Source organism: Podarcis vaucheri, assembly GCF_965113315.1.
Source record: "Podarcis vaucheri genome assembly, chromosome: 16".
Classification (NCBI taxonomy): Eukaryota; Metazoa; Chordata; class Lepidosauria; order Squamata; family Lacertidae; genus Podarcis; species Podarcis vaucheri.
In genome coordinates, this window is record NC_138754.1 from 21,499,828 (window position 1) to 21,517,284 (window position 17,457).

The window sequence follows — 17,457 nt, forward strand, 5'->3', positions numbered from 1 at the left end:
GATCTTCATCAGTGATCTTCAGCTGATGGACTCCCAGCATCCCTTAGCCAACTTAGCCAACTATCAGTCTCATTGCACAAAGAAAACTGCCACATCCAGGAAGAACGTCCCTCACCAGGACATGCTAGCTTTCTATGTGCAAGGAAGAAGAGTTTGGATTTGATATCCTGCTTTATCACTACCTGAAGGAGTCTCAAAGCAGCTAACATTCTTCTTTCCCTTATTCCCCCACAACAAACACTCTGTGAGGTGAGTGGGGCTGAGAGACTTCTTTGAAGTATGACTAGCCCAAGGTCACCCAGCAGCTGCAGGTAGAGGAGCAGGGAAGCGAACCTGGTTCACCAGATTACGAGTCCACTGCTCTTAACCACTACACCACACTGGAAGGTTGTTTTGTTCTTGTCTCCAGGAGATGAAAGCACTGAACATGTCAAACCTCTCTCCTACAACATGAAGTGGTGTCCTCAGGAAGAGTTGGAGGATATAGGTATTGTCGAGCTACAACTCTATGCTGCCTGGGGCTGGTGGGATTTGTTCTCCAACGGCATCCAGAACACCACAGGCAGTGATGGCTGGTGCTCATTGGGACTGGTAGGGCAGAAGACAAGGAGCCCAGCAGTAGGTGGCGCCACAGCCAGTAACAGGCAGAGCCAACTAAGTCCATTTTTGACCCCATCCTCTTCCCTGCTCAGTTCTGCAAAGGCAACACTGAGACTTAAGGTGGAAGATGAAGCTGACAGGCATGCCCTGGGCCTGATCTGGGTATAACCAGCAAGGAAAGCAGATGGAGAGTGGCTGAGGGCAGAATGGGGCTGTGGGGGGGGCGCAGTTCTTCATGTGTCTTAATGGACTGGCTTCCACTGGTCACAGGTTCCCTACACCTCGTATAGAGAGATATATTTGCAGTGGCTACCAAGTCAAACCTCAAGCAATTTAAGTATTTCTGTTCTTTCTATCATGAATCTACAGCTTGTTTCTAGTTTGTGTTTTTGTCTGGTTGATATAGTTGTAAAGGTTTGCTGTCTGCCCTGGAATCTATTCTGACTGACAGCAATATCTAAATATTTTAAAAGAAGGATCATGCTTCCTTAACTGTAGTCTTTCACATGCAAACATGCCATTTAGCTATTAAATGTTTAAGGCTAAGGTTGTAACTGTTTCCAGAGGGCTAGCTGCCTTAGGACTCAGCTATACAGCTGCAAATAAAACATTTTAAGTGTGCTGTAAAGTGCAATATGCAAACGTGACACTTGATGGCGACAGTGAGCTATGGGAAATTCAATATATTTTTCAAAAAAATTAAAAAAAACAACATTTTCACAACATTTTTTGTATGTGTGTAGATTTCACCCTCGTCTATTGCAGCAAAGCCAATGAAAGGTTTTGTCGCATGTTTACGGCTAAAAATTTATTATTATTATTATTATTATTATTATTATTATTATTATTATTATTATTATTATACTATAATACATTTGTCTTAAAGGTGCCACAAGATTCTTCAATGTTTCGGGTTTGTTTCTTTATTTCATAAGATTTATACACTGCTTGATTGTTAGGGGAAAACTTCAAAAACCTTAAAGCGTTTTTAAAAAAGGTTGCAATCCTATACACATTTGCTTGCTTGCACGTAAGTCCCTGGGTCAGGCAGTAGGTCAGACTTCTGAAAGGACATTATAGGATTGCACTGTTCAAGGTTATAACAAGAGAAGGCACAGCATACAACTAACTAGAAAATGCTGCCTTTAGTCGAAGATAATTTAGAAGCAAGTTATAATTAATCACAACACATTCCCATGCATGTTTGCACAGAAACAATTCCCATTGTGTACAACAGACCTTAATCCTTTCATAAATAAGTTTAGGATTGCAACCCTTAAAAAAGAAGAGGAGGAGGAGCAGAGGAGGCATTCTGTACATGCTCTGATTCCTCCTTAAGGACTAACACCAAAAATAGGTTCTGAAGCTAAGTCCAAGACATGCACCGCTAAAATTAATCCCGGACTAGAATACTCTGTGTGTGTGTGTGTGTGTGTGTGTGTGTGTGTGTATTTGTGTGTGTGATGTCAGTCCAGCGAGGCATGAGGATTAATTCAAACTGTAACCTGGGCTGGGCGGCTGCACTTCAATCTAGGTTACTAGATCAGTTAGCACATTGTACAGATCCTTGTTTACAAGGCGCTGCTGTCTCCCATTTCATCTCACATCTCCCCTCCACGTGTCTGCAGGCACCACTTGTACAGCCGGAGCTCAATTAGAGCCAACTGTTGACAGGGCGCGGCTGCCACCAAGATGCATCAAGCACACTTCCATCAAATTAAGACCAACTTTATTCACTGTTAAACACCTTCCTGGCTCAGGCTTCCCAGCCGCCCATCCCTTGGCATTTCAGCTGTCAGCCTCAGCTTAGTGGAAAGAATTTGAGCATTAATGCTCTCTCTCTGCTGCTGCTCTGGCAGTCAGTCTACAGTAGGCAGCAAAAGCATGTAGACCTCAATTGAAAAATGCCCTCCGTTACGCTAGAGCAGGATTCCTCAACCTCGGCCCTCCAGATGTTTTGGGACTACAACTCCCATCATCCCTAGCTAGCAGGACCAGTGGTCAGGGATGATGGGAACTGTAGTCCCAAAACATCTGGAGGGCCGAGATTGAGGAAGCCTGCTCTAGAGGGAGAGACTAGAACTGCAGGGGATTTTAGCTGAGCATCAACAGAAGCCTCCTAGCAGGAAGAGTGGTTCCACAGCAGAACAGACCTCCTCAGGAGACAGTGGGCTGTCCTTCGCTGAGGATATTTCAGAAGATGCTGGACCACCAGCTGTCAGAGCTGCTGCAGCTGTATCTTGAATAACAGGTCCTGTACTTAATCAGGGCACCAGACTGGAGTACAGTGGTACCTCAGGTTAAGAACTCAATTCATTCTGGAGGTCCGTTCTTAACCTGAAACTGCTCTTAACCTGAGGTACCACTTTAGCTAATGGGGCCTCCTGCTGCTGCCACGCGATTTCTGTTCTCATCCTGAAGCAAAGTTCTTAACCCGAGGTAATATTTCTGGGTTAGCAGAGTCTGTTACCTGAAGTGTCTGTAACCCGAGGTACCACTGTACTAGTTTGGATGCCCCCTTCCAATTCTGTTATTTTGTGATTCCACAGGCCACAACTTCACAGCCAGTGGTGTCGCAAGGGGGGTGTGGTTCTCCCTGGGTGTCATGCCTAGGGGGATGGCAAACTCCCCACGCCCGGCGGGCGGATTTTCGTGATTGGCGCGACCATCACAAAAATACGGCTGCTGATCATGCAAATATTGCCAGCGATCAGCCTTCTTCCTCCCCCTCCCCCGCCCCGGCGGGTGGCATTCACACATCCCCAGCAGGCGGTTTTATGCGATAGGCAGTTGGATTTTCACAATCGGTGGGCGGCACTGGCACTCACACTGTATCTGTTTCATGGCCAACCCTCCCTAAAAAATGGTCAGCAACTCTGGGCAGCATTACCAAAAATTGCAATGGGGGGGGTTGACCAAAAAAAAAATTGCACCGGGTACCACCTGACCTTGCTACGCCTCTGTCCACAGCAACCTGTTTTCAGTGCTGGGAAAGGACAGTAATCAATATATGGTTGGATGATAAGAATGCAGTACAGGCTGTCTCTGATCATACACAGAGGAGCTTTCTCTCATTGTTTAAAAATATCACAGTCTCCCTCTGCCTTCACCCATCTGAGATTAGAAGAGACCTGTGTTTTAGGTAGGGAGTGGGTGAATCTGTCAATTTCAGTTTCTCTGTTTGTCTCTCTCCTTTTTTTAATTTAAATTCAGTTCTCCACATCACTTTGAGATTTTTTTTAATGTCAGAAAATGTATCAGCATTTTTGTGTGAATTTATCCTAATGTACATGTTTGTATGCAATTTTGGTTAAAAAACACACTTTTGCAAAACAGCATTACCAAATGTAATGGATTGCTGCATGTTATTTTTCACTAACATGATTCATTCTTCCATACACCTTACCCAAATATATGCTAGATATGCAAATATTGGCTAGAACATCTCAACGTTCAGAAAAGTGCAAATTTTGGAGGATGGCTGTGTCTCATGTCAGAAAGGGTGAATTAAGTCAGTTCCCCTATAAATGAGAGTGCAGTTCAATTTCTCTCTCTCCCCCCCCCACCCCCATCCCTAGGTTGAGGCTTGAGCATAAGAATAATTCCCAGGGCATTTGGAGGCTTAGAACATGCTTCTGGGATAGCTCAGTTGGTAAAGCATGAGACTCTTAATCTCATGGTTGTGGGTCTGAACCCCACATTGGGCAAAAGATTCAGACATTGCAGGGGGTTGGACTAGATGACCCTAGTGCTCCCTTCCAACTCTACAATTCTATTATTCCCCTTTGAGAAATCAGACTTCAAGCAATATGTGTAGAGGTGTACATGAAAGAAAATAAAAGAGCAGTGGAAGCACAGATAAATCAAGAGACTTTCTTACCAAGTGAACATATAAAACAGTAATTTCCTACATTGTTTCTACTTCATTATTTTATAAACGCCAAATCCAATAAATAATACAATATGTATAATGTCAACTTTATTAGATACAACATCTTGTTAGCATATGTTGTCTTATGCTTCCCTTTTTTGCAAACAGAGCACTCCTTGACCCATATCCCCCTCACCAGCAGAAATATTAGTTGCAATTCTGAAATAAAGGTAGGTTTTGTTTTTTTAAAAAAAACAAACAAACCACCTCTTTCCTCATTTTCCTTCGCAAGCGCTGCATATACACTCTAGCTTCAAAGAATGTTTTACCCCTCAAAGAATTCTGGGCACCATAGTTTATGAAGGGTTGCTAGGAACTGTAACTCTGCGAGGGGTAAACTCTAGAGCCCAGGATTGTTTAAGGATGAGACTGTGCTTCAAATGTGCTTTAAAGATACAGCATGTACACAGTCTAAGCCACAACAGGCACATTCCCTTACACAGCACCCAAGCTACTCAACTGAGAATTCATTGGGGTTTACTCGCTATCAATTTATCTATCTTGGCAAGGAGTGGAATGCCTGTGGACCTCCAGATGTTGGCAGACTTCAAATCCCATCAGTCCCTGCTAGGACGGCGAAAGTTTTAGACCATCAGCATCTGGAAGGTCACAGGATATCCACCCATAATCTAGGCTGCAATCTGGCACAAAGTGAAATCAAGTGAAAGTTTATATGCACCTTCTCTGTTGTTGCCATTGGATCATGGCCCAAAATGTCTACTTTCTAAAATGAGAAGAAGAGTTGTTGGGTATGCAAGGCTGCCTAGGAGTTTTTACCCCTAAACCAGGGATGGGGAAAACCTGTGACCCTCTGGGTGTCATTGGACTACAACTCCCATGGTCCCTCACCTTTCATCTCGCTACCTTGGCCTGATGGGAGTTGTAGTCTTAACAGCAGCTAGGTCGCAGCTTCTCCATCTCTTCCCTGTTACTGGGAGTGGCTGCAATTCCACGGTGACAAACGAAAGGCACTCTGCAGGTGCTTAGAGTCACCATCCGTGATATCATATAACAGGAGCTTAAGATTGCTAAATCCTATTGTGGTGTATATGTATGGATCCAATTAAGCTCTGATTGAAAAGCTGGAGTTTGTTTTGTTTTAACGAGAGCTCCAATGTCAGTCTGTATCAGCCAATATGAAATTAAATCTGTCAGGTACTTACATGGCCAAATGGGTCAAGATGGTTGTTGGTCAGCTTGAGCTTTTGGAAGGAGACCAGCTGCCTCATCCAATGGGCCCCAGTGGCTGGTGAGTCCGGGTGCACATATAATCTTCCCGGCATGGCAGGCTCAGCTTTCCCAGTCACTGACCTAACCAAAATCAACACAGTGGGTTTGGTGTTTTGTTTTATTTTCTCAACTATGTTAGAAAATCAGAAAAGGCTGCAAATCAGAGGAGGGAAGAGCAGCTTATCCACACTTATCCTTCATTCTTTCCAGGCATGGCCCGTGCTTTAAAGTTATGTGTCCAAATGCCCCCCCCCCTTTTTTTTTTTTTTGCTCCAGAGATTTCCCCATGAAACCCCACTTTTTAAAGCTTTTGCAGGGAAAGCTCCAGGGCAAAAACCAACAGCAACTGCTTGGACATGGAGCTTTTAAGCACAAATCTGTGCCAGGAAAGAGGGGGGCAAAATGTAATTGTGAATAAACCCAGAGAAAGAGAAGAATTGTTGAATGGCTTTTCCCTCCCAGTCCTATTCCTCAGACATGCCCCATCCCTTCACTAATTTTGCAGTAGCTGAAGTGGTAGAGTCTGGAGGTGGTACAATAGACTGTACCACATTACAGATGACAATAATGATAATGACAGTGATAACATGCAGCAGAGAGGAGTGGTAGAGTCCTGAAGTCATGAAATGCAGTAGAGACTGCTGCTGATTGGGACTAGTAGGATGGAAGGCATGGAGGCCAACAGTAGAGGGAGCCAGAGAAAATGCCTGGTGGAGTTACTGATTGGTCTATGACAGACATAGGCAAACTCGGCCCTCCAGATATTTTGGGACTACAACTCCCATCATCCCTAGCTAACAGGACCTGTGGTCAGGGATGATGGGAACTGTAGTCCCAAAACATCTGGAGGGCCAAGTTTGCCTGTGACTGGTCTATGATAAATGTAAAAGTAAAGGGACCCCTGACCATTAGGTCCAGTCGTGACTGACTCTGGGGTTGCGGCGCTCATCTTGCTTTATTGGCTGAGGGAGCCGGCATACAGCTTCTGGGTCATGTGGCCAGCAGGACTAAGCCACTTCTGGCGAACCAGAGCAGCGCACGGAAACGCCATTTACCTTCCCGCCGGAGCGGTACCTATTTATCTACTTGCACTTTGACGTGCTTTCGAACTGCTAGGTTGGCAGGTGCAGGGACCGAGCAACAGGAGCTCACCCCGTCGCAGGGATTTGAACCGCCAACCTTCTGATCAGCAAGTCCTAGGCTCTGTGGTTTAACCCACAGCACCACCCGCATCCCCCTGGTCTATGATAGGTAGAGCCAATTCATTCTGGTTTTGTCCCCACCATACTCTCTGCTGAATTTTATGAGACTAAGGAGGAGGACGCTGACAGCCAGCACTACCCATGAGGCTGATTGTAAGGAGGTGGGCAGGTGGAGGCTGGCAGAGGACAGACTTAGTTTGATGGGGCATTGCCCCTACTTGCCCTAATGGACTCACCTCCACTGACAGAACAGACTGCCCTATTACGTGCTACAGCTGAAGGAATCACATTCTTGAATGTGCAAAGTCTGGTGGATTTGAAAGATGACAAGAATGGTATTGTCCTACCTGAAGTCTGGAGTGGTACAGACCTACCCAACAGTGTCATTCAGCTGTGTGCCACCCAGTATTTAGAGCTGTCCCTACACACAATGCAAAATGGCTGAATTTTGGACTGTTTTGCTTTGTACTGCTCTATGCTCCGGCCAGGCAAATGAGAGGCATTATGAGAGCACATCTTCCAGCCAAGGAAAACCACTCAAGGTGCAAAGCAGAGCCAGTAACGGGTGGGGTCTGTGAAGAGTTCCAAGGGCCAGATAGAGAGGCCTAAAGGGCCACCCTCAGCCTGTGGTTTCCTCAACTTTGCTTTAATGTATAGACAAATGTTCTTAGTCCAAGGAGCAGGGTTTCCCATGCCACACCAAAGAGCAATTGCCCCTTTTGGCTTTGCTCTGTATAGATTTTGTTTTCAACCCTTTAATCTTGCATGGTTTTTGCCCTATCTCCAAAACAGAATTAGGCTGCATACCATTTATTATCTGCAAATTTGTATCTGTGGTCATCAGAGGGGACAATATCCATTAACAGGATGTACTTTGTTTTTGGGTTGAGTCCCGTCACTTTCACCTTGTAGCTGGGGAACATGCGCCTAAAAAGGAAAGAAAAAGACATGTAAATATTAGCAGAGAGATGCATTGATCTGAAAACGTTTGTTCTGGAACAAATTGCAATTACAGTCTTTCATAGTATAACCAAGATTGAGAACCAGAAAGTAAACATTTCATATGAGGTCCTGTTATCATTAAGGGGTATGATCCACCAGTAAGTTCTCTTACAGCTGCAATCTTAACCATTTACTCATAAGTATACCCTGCTACTTCCGGGTTGGCTTACTTCAAATAAATTTGCTTAAGATTCCTATCTCTCCTTTCTGCTTCCTCCCTCTCTTTTTTTTCAAAATAAGTCATCCAATATCTGAAGCCTTTAAATAATTTCTCACCCATGCATCTGTGTAATTTATAGCACTCTCTAACCAGAATTCAGCACTTCTAAATCCTGAGTAAAAGTCGCAAAGTAATTTAAACAGCCCAAAGCAAAACCAAGTGAAAACAAAATGCTATCATACAGTTTCCAAAATAGAACAAAGAGCTATCAGAGGTGGGGAGCTTGTGGCCTCCAAGATGTTAAGGTAAAGGTAAAGGGGCCCCTGACCATTAGGTCCAGTCATGGCCCACTCTGGAGTTGCAGCACTCATCTCGCTTTATTGGCCGAGGGATCTGGTGTACAGCTTCCAGGTCATGTGGCCAGCATGACTAAGCCGCTTCTGGCGAACCAGAGCCACGCACGGAAACGCCGTTTACCTTCCCACCAGAGTGGTACCTATTTATCTACTTACACTTTGACATGCTTTTGAACTGCTAGTTGGGCAGGAGCAGGGACCGAGCAATGAGAGCTCACCCCATTGCGGGGATTCGAACTGCCAACCTTCTGATCGGCAAGTCCTAGGCTCTGTGGTTTAACCCACAGTGCCACCCGCTGAGCTATAAAATGACCACTGGCCATGCTGGATGGGAATTGGAATCCTAGCTTCCCAATCCCTGGTTCAGAGTATTCAACATAGCCATGAAGGTCTCTGACTGGTCCTTACAAGGCAATGCAACTCACAAGGAAGGGAAGGAGGATAGGAAACTGCTTTTTACCAAGTTGAGTTGTTGGTCATCTAGCTCAGCATTATCTACACCCACTGACTGGAAGCAACTCTCAAGGGTTTCAGGCAGGTGTCCTTAAACCTACTGGAGGTACCAGGGATCGAACCTGGGACCTTCTGCACATAAAGCAGATGCTCTACCACTAAGCTACGGCCATGTCCCTAAGACATAGGAAGCTGCCTTATTATGAGTAAGACCACTGGCCCATCTAGCTCATTGTTGTCAACACACTAACTGGCAGCAATTCTCAGGGGTTTAGACAGATGTCCTCCTTAGCAGTTGGGGAGCAGGAGGAGGAGGAGGACTGGAATTTTAAGAGCTACTGGTGGAACTTGTTTGTTTTTTTCCTTCCTTCATCTCTCTCCATTTTTCCTTGCATGTTGTGTCTTTCAGATTGCACACCTGTCTTACTACTGATTTCTGTAAGCTTCTCTGCAATCGTATTTGCAATTCTATTTTGTAAGTGTACTGCTGTTAAAATAACTTTAAAAAAACTATGTGGAAAGCAACAAGAAGGCTTGTTAAGCATTAAAGACTAACAGATTCACAGAAACATAGATTTGTAGAGTTGGAAGGGACCACAGGGTCATCTAGTCCAACCCCCTACAATGCATCTTTCACCCAATGTGGGACTCGAACCCACAACCCCGAGATTAACAGTTATGTGTATATTGTTTACAAAAGTTGGGTGCCTGCCCCTCTCTCTGCCAAGCAGAGGCAAGAGCCCATTGGGCTCCTTTGGAGAACTGAAGACATGACAGAGACTGTCACAGCTTTAAGAAATACTATATATTCACATATTTACTCCTTCAGTCTGCATGGAGGGAGTCCAGATCTTACAGCATGGTCATCTCAAGAGCGGTTTTCTCCCCACCGCAGTGCAGCACTCCAGTCTAAGGCATCTCTCCTCATTCTGTTGCTCCTAAACACTAAGCCTCCTTTATTCCTTTATTATTATTGCATTCTAATGGTCAGTTCTTTTGATGCTTTGAAATACTAATGATTAACCCCCTCAGGTGTCACCTAACAAAGGAGTTCTCCTGACCATCAACACTTGTTGACTGACTACAGTTAAAGACTGGTACACACTTAGGACATTTACATAGGTTAATTAACTCTTCACACGCTAATTGCTGGTGCTCAGAAGTAGGAACGCACATTCCAGTGCGTATGGATCTTGATTACATTCTCAAAGTCCAAGCACAGTCTTTACACATAAGCACGATTTTAACACCTCAACCCCCTTCCATAACTTCCTTTCTAATACACATTGAGACTGCCTTATAACATATCCCAGTTATAGCATACAAGTTCTAATTAAATCCTAACATTTACTATAGTTAAACATCTTAGCACCACAGATCTATTACAATATCAATGCACACAAGCAAGAGACTTTAAAACACTTCTGTGGCATCCAAAATTATACTGAATAAAATCGCACTTCTAAAACATACTTTATAAATGCTCTTCCTTTTTAAATTTAAAAGTCTTTAAGACTCTTGCTGCAACAGACCTATGGATATAATTATATGTTTGCATGTGTGCATGTACATTTGCATATATAAACTATTTCTATAAAATATACTTCACTGCATAAAAATTATATGCAATATACATACATAACATTGAGTATATATGAGTACATATTATTATTATTATTATTATTATTATTATTATTATTATTAATTGAATTTATATACTGTCCTATACCTGGAGGTCTCAGGGCTGTTCACAGAACGAAATCAAGATACGAAACCACAAATTATATAATCAAAATAAAAACAACAACCCAACAACCCCCCATATATACACACAACACAATACAACACAACTTGTCTATAAGGTTCCTCCAAAAGAACCACAGGAATAAACTTGTTTGAAACTGTATACAGTAATTGTCTCTTTTTTTCTATTTCAATTCTAGGCCAGAATCCAATTAACAATAAATCTAGAAATGGAAGGAACCAAAGGCTGCAATCCTGTACCTGGAAGTGAGTCCAACTGAACCAAATCAGATTTACTTCCAGGTAGACAGGTATAAGATTTCCTCGGACTCTGCTTCTCCTCCACAAAGGCATATACACTGTGCCACATGGTAAACATGAATAAGGGCTGTAGCTTAGTGGTACAGCATTTGCCTTGCATCCAAAAGGTCCCAGGTTCAATCCCCAGCATCTCCAGGTAGGATCTGGAATGTCCCCCACCTGACATCTTGAATTGAATCATTTCCTGCCCATGTAGAAAATACAGAGCTAGATGGACCAAGGGTTTGATTCAATGGATGACCACTTCCTATGTTCCTGAACTGCTTTTGAGATGGAAATTTAAATGGACATGCTAAGACAGTGGGAAACCAATGGTAGTCACTGTATATAAAAAGCAGGGAGGGGTGCCTGAAAATCCTGTTTGCTAAGATAAACTGTGCCACTAAGCAGTTCTTTGCATCCTCAGAACTTAGAAGTGAGTGGCAGCAGGGTCACCAAAACTGCAGTAGAACTTTGCTCTCTTCTTCCCCCTGCGGCTGATGCAATGGATGTGAACTAATCAATGCTCCATTCGCTAATGAATGCTTATACGTAAGAATGTATGAAGAATCCTAGTGGATCAGGCAACGACCCATCTATTATTTTATTTATTTATTAAAATTTCATACTGCCCTTCATCCGAAGATCGCAGGGCAGTTAAAAAATACAACCACCAGCAGCCAGAATTCTCTATGCACAAATTTGGAAGGAAAAAGTTCCTGCCCAAGAAGAATGGATAAGTAAAGTGATGGACAACATGGAATTGGCAAAGTTAACAGCTAAAATAAGTGAACCTAATGATGACTGTTTTGTGGAAGGATGGAAGCCTTTTTTTGGCTATTTAAAGAAATATTATAGTATGATGAGTTTGCAAGCAGGATTTGAACAAGAGCAACAGAAGGAATTAAAGATTATTGCATTGTTGTTATGGTATAAGAGAGAGATGATGGGTTACAGCAAGGGGAAGCAATAAAAAATGGAAAATGGGGTGGGAAGTCGACAAAACAGAAAAAAAACATTATGTATTGGAATGTATATATGATTTTTTTGAAAATGTAATAAATTATAACTGGGGGGGGAGCAAGACGCCCATGGGGAGCTTACATGCAGGATCTGAGCGCAACAGTACTCTCGCCGCCTATCGTTTCCAGAAACTACTACTGTACCTGGAGCATACTGCCTCTAGCGGTGGAGGTACAACATAGCCAGGGTGGCTAGTAACCAATAGTGATTATAGTTATCCATCTTAATTCTAAAGCATTCTTATAGCAGACTTAGATATATAATATAATATAATATAATATAATATAATATAATATAATATAATATAATATAATATAATATAATATAATATAATATAATATAATATAATATAATATAATATAATATAATATAATATAATATAATATAATATTATAATATAATATAATATAATATAATATAATATAATATAATATAATATAATATAATATAATATAATATAATATAATATAATATAATATAATATAATATAATATAATATAATATAATATAATATAATATAATATATTTATACGAGGGGAGGGGGAGAAACAACATTGTGTTCTGAAACGGAAACAGAGAATAAACTGCAGCAAATCCTAAACTCCTCAAACGCAGAATCTTCCAGTCAGACCCTGCCATTCATTTCAACAGGACTAATTTCAAAGCTGGAGTAGAAACTGAACCTTAAAGCATAACCTCCAGCGCTTTTGGTGGACAGTGTTTTCGGAAAACCATAACTGGAGGCGGGATCAAAACACAGTTTTTTCCTCAACACTGAGAGGTAGAGATAGTATAACCCTTGCGATTTATACTATGGTAAATATAGAGGCGAGGAGGCCAAATAGTTTATAAAGGACCCTGTTCAGATCTGTGTTAATTTCAAGCATTCACCTGTCCCTAAACTTGATACATAAATAACTAATTAACAAAGCCAGAGCAAGCTTGAGCGAAATGTTGTTTGTGCTTTTATGACACACACAAACAAACACATTAAGAAAAGGGGAAACACTTTGGGTTGAAACACTAAGTCCTAGCCAGATGGAAATAACCTTCGTTCATTCATTTCTGTGGATCTACTCTGAGTAGGACTTACGTACTTCTGAACTGACATGGTCAGGATTGTGCCACCGAAACTGGCGGGCCTTTAAACGGTTTCATTTTGTCTCGATTATTGCAATGGTTACCCTGCGAAAATAACTGGAAGAGTTGCTGCAGCACCTAAACTTGTTTTAAAAGGGTGGGGGGGGAATCTCAGAAGAAACAAACCTTAAAGTCAACTCTTCGAAACATTCCTTCAAGGAAATCTATTCCGAGAGCTCCGCTGTCACTCCTGATATTGCATTTTATGCGACATCAGATCCTGCGTATTTTTCACTGGGCAGAAGTCTTCAAGGCACGTCCGGGCTACTATAACGCACCCGGAAATGCTTCTTTTCATTTCAATGGAGTTCGCAAAGGAACTCCCCCTCCCTCCGAGGACACACACAGCCCTGCAAATGCATCATGTTTCTTCGTCTTTTAGGGAAGCAGGCCGAAATTTCATTTATTTCTCCACAGAGCCATTAACTTACCTAAAAAATATCCATACCCCGCCTTTTGACCAAAAGAAAAACCCTCGAGACGGCTTACAACATTGTGGTAAGACTACAATACGCATCCTCGGTGCAAAACCACAAAGGCAAGAGGATATAGAGAATAAATTTAAAATACACACCATGGGATTCAAGTTAATAAATAAAAATACTTAACTAACTGACCAACTGCATCGCAGATAACTCGCTTCTACCACCCCCACGCCCCATTATAAAGTCGCCCCCCCAAAAAAAAAAATTGGCTACGCACATGACACACGCACACATCTAGTGATAATGAGTCTTTCCCCACCAGCTCCATCACCCACATTCTGATCCCCCCAAAAGAGAAATATCTGGATTCTTACCTTCCAGCTTTGGTTATAATCATTTCGGTCCCCACGTCATGAAATTTGAGCCATAATTCTCGCTCGTGTAAGAACACTTTGATTCCCTCCATGCCCTAGAAAGGAGAGCAAATGGCAACAGGCAAATCATTATGCAGCAGGGGCAGGTGAGAACACGGGAAGGCGCCTTAGACTGAATCAGACCAGCAGTCCATCTATCTCAGTGTTGTCTACCCTGACTAGAAGCAGATATCTAGGTTTCCAGGCAGGAGACATCCCAGTCCCTATCTGGAGAGGCTGAGAATCGAACCCGGGATCTTCAGCATGCAATATGAGTACCCGTTCCCCAAATCACGGGGATATCAAGGGTGTTTATTCCCGCGCCCATCAATAGCTGATGGCATGTCTTTTTCACGCCACACCTTTTCAAGTGTATATCCCCCACCGCTTTACTGATGATGATGATGATAAACTTCGATTGATTTGGGAGCAAATCCCACTGGTTTCAAGGTGGCTTGTTCCCTAGTATACGCATAGGCTCGGGTTACACGGGTGTTCCTAAAATGCCAACAGTGAACGTGGAAACGGGGGAGAGACGCGTGCTTCTTCCAGGCACACGCGGCCAGGAGACGGGGTTGGCTGTGGCTCCTGCTAAGAGTACCTCCTCGGTGGCAAACCCGAGTTTCTGACTGTGTAACGTGTGAAACGACCTCCAGAGCGAGATAGAGAAAAAGAGAGAGTGCTAGCGGACTTGGCTGCACTCCACGACGGTTGTTATCCCTTCTCAGTGAATAGAGGCTTGCCTAAACTAGGCTTGTGGTTTTTATCTCCCGAAATGGCGAGGCGGGAGGGGAGGGAGGGAGGGTATGAGCGAGAGACGGGACAGTCCGGCTCATGTTCAAAGACGCTTCGCCGCTCCAGGCCGGAGATCTGCCCAGCGCCAGCGGCCATGAGAGCCGCTTGGAACTTTTCTGATAGGAGCCTGCCTGATAGGCTCCGAGCCAAGAGCATCAAAATAGCAGGCGCTATAATAGGATCGGAGGCGAGGAAGGTTTTCCTGAGAAAAAAGGCAGCGGGGTGGGATGGGGGAAGAGAGAGCAGAGAAAAAGGAGGGGTGAGGAGGAGGAGGAGGATGAAAAGCTGACCCCTGGGAAGGAGGTTATCTCTGCCTTGCAGTCACTTACGGGCCCATCCCTACGTCCTTCCAGAGTTTCCTTTATTGGTTGCATTTATATTCCCCCTCACCACCACCCCACCCCAGCTCAGTGCGACCTGCGTGATTTCCGCCCCCCTCCACATTTTATCTCCACAGCAACCCTGTGAGGTACGTCGGGCTGCTGCGCCCAAGGTCACCCAAGTGAACATCACAAGGCTGAGCGGAGGGTTTGAACTCGCGTCTCCCAGGTCCTGGTCCAACGCTCTAACCGCTACCCCACACTGGCTCTGAGATTACGGTACATGGCACAAAGGCGCGGTTCCCATCCTACTGCGTTTCTGGTTCAGGTTCTGGGAAACGAGGCCAACTCGGCGGAGGTCAAGTTGAAAGTGCATTGGGTTGAGACGTCCAAATGCGCAAATACGCACTCGCCTCCGCGGCTTTCTTATGTACGTACACGCCTGTTGTCATAATCATCCACGCTATTTTATTATTTCCATTACCCAGATACAGCTTCATCTACATATCTGCATCTCTACCCAAAAAATAAGGATAATTATAATAATATGTCCGAGTCATTAAGGGCAGTGTTCAACCAGTTTGTCTGTCTTTCCTTAACCGCCCTTCACCAGACGGTTCCAAGGCAGTTTAATTGAAAACACCATTAAACTACAATCCTATGCACATATCCGTGGGAATAAGTCCCATTAAATTCAATGGGGTTTTCCTTCTGAGTAGTCACATTTAGGATTGCCTTGCTGAAAAATTGTGATCCTGTTGAAAGCTGAGCACGCCTAAGCCCGCGGAAAGCAACAGAGAGGAGAATCCCACCCAGTGCCTAGGAGCGCAGCCCTGTTTACTCGGGATAAACTTTCTTTGTTCAACTGTACTTACTCCCTAGTAAGTGTGCAAAAGGACTGCGCTTCTCCTGGGTTCCTCATTTCCGAGGGGTACAGTGGAAATGCATTTGGGGATTACCGAAGGTGGGGGTTAAATGTAACATTTAGGAAGCAAAAGTTCAACTCGAAAACTGCAATCCTATGAGGCCCATTGGAATCAATGGGATTTACTTCTGAGCGTGCCTGCATGCATTGCCCTGCAAGAGTGTCTTCCCCGCCCCCTGGCCCATCAGCCATGTTTCCCTGGCACACTGGACCTCCCAAAAAAGAGAGAAGGGGATAGGGTTCCCCTTAGCTCTCAAGCCCACCGTTCAAAATTTGACCAGGCCGATTAATAGATTAATCAACCTACACTTTAGTTGATTAATCGATTGGACCGTTGCAGCCGTGCTGCGCATCAGCTTCGTGCTGATGGATCGTTTCGACAAATGGAACGTTGGCTTATTCCCTATCACAAGCCGGGAGAGCTCGACAATGCGATCCTACGCATATTTATTCAGAAGTAAGTCCAAACTAGTTCGAGGAGGCGAACGCTTGAGAAAGGCTGCAATCCTACACCCACTTGATCTTGAGTAAGCCCCACCGAACTCCTGATAGGATCGCTCCTTAAAAGTGCCTAGAACCTCGACCGGGGTCATTTCTTTATTTGGAATATGTTTATACAGTGCTATACAGAACTTTTCCAACAGCAAAAGTTCTCAATGCCGTTTACACAGAAATCTTTCCAGTCTCCTTCCCTCCCATAATTTTTGTGTTTAAAAACTGGCCAGTAACTTGTAAACACGGGGACTCCGCATACGCGCATTTACCTACGAGTAAGCCCTACTGAACACGGTAGGAATGGGGTGGGCGCCATCCATGGTACTTAACGAGGCTTGCTTTGACCTAAGAGATTAGGCCACTGTACATTTAAAGCACACTCCCCTTCAAAGGATCCTGGGAGCTGTAGTTTGTTGTGGGTTCTGAGACCTGTAGGTCTGCGAGTGAGTGAACTACAATTCCCTTTGGGATGAACTACAATTCCCTTTGGGAGCGGAGGGACATGCTTTAAAATGTATAACGTGGAAGGGAGGGAGAGAATGAGAATGAGGCAGCCATGCTGATTTCCCAGTTTTGTGATGCCTAAAAGAGAAATCGTTTTTTAAAAAACAAAATAACCTAAATATAAATAAAAGAGCACACCCCATTTCGCGGGGGTCACTTCTGCGTCGTGATCCGGATGCGCGTTTTTTTTTTTTTAAGATCCTAAACCAAAGACTCGCTCCCCTCACAAACGGCAGCGAAACAACTCGCTAGAAGCAGCCGTAGCAAGGGTAGATTTCAAGTCCTCCTGGCCAAGCCAAGAGCATACTGCACATATATAAGCAGTAATGGGCTGGAGGGAGAGGGAGGATCGGTTTCGAGAAACCAGATGTTGGGACGACGAGAGAAAGACCCAGCCCGAAGGATCAAGGCTGGAAACCTCGCAGTCGTAAATGTATTGC

General features: G+C 43.9%; 1 protein-coding gene across 3 annotated transcripts in view; it reads right to left on the minus strand.

The window, feature by feature from the left end:
* TBX5 (T-box transcription factor 5) overlaps positions 1-17,457 on the minus strand; it is a 98,129-nt gene that overhangs the window by 25,234 nt on the left and 55,438 nt on the right. For all 3 annotated transcript variants that reach the window (XM_082202901.1, XM_082202902.1, XM_082202900.1), the window contains exons 3-5: positions 13,940-14,034; positions 7,771-7,890; positions 5,695-5,842 (exon numbers count right to left, since the gene is read on the minus strand). In XM_082202901.1, coding sequence (XP_082059027.1) covers positions 5,695-5,842; positions 7,771-7,890; positions 13,940-14,034 — 363 coding nt within the window. The remainder of the gene's footprint in view (positions 1-5,694; positions 5,843-7,770; positions 7,891-13,939; positions 14,035-17,457) is intronic.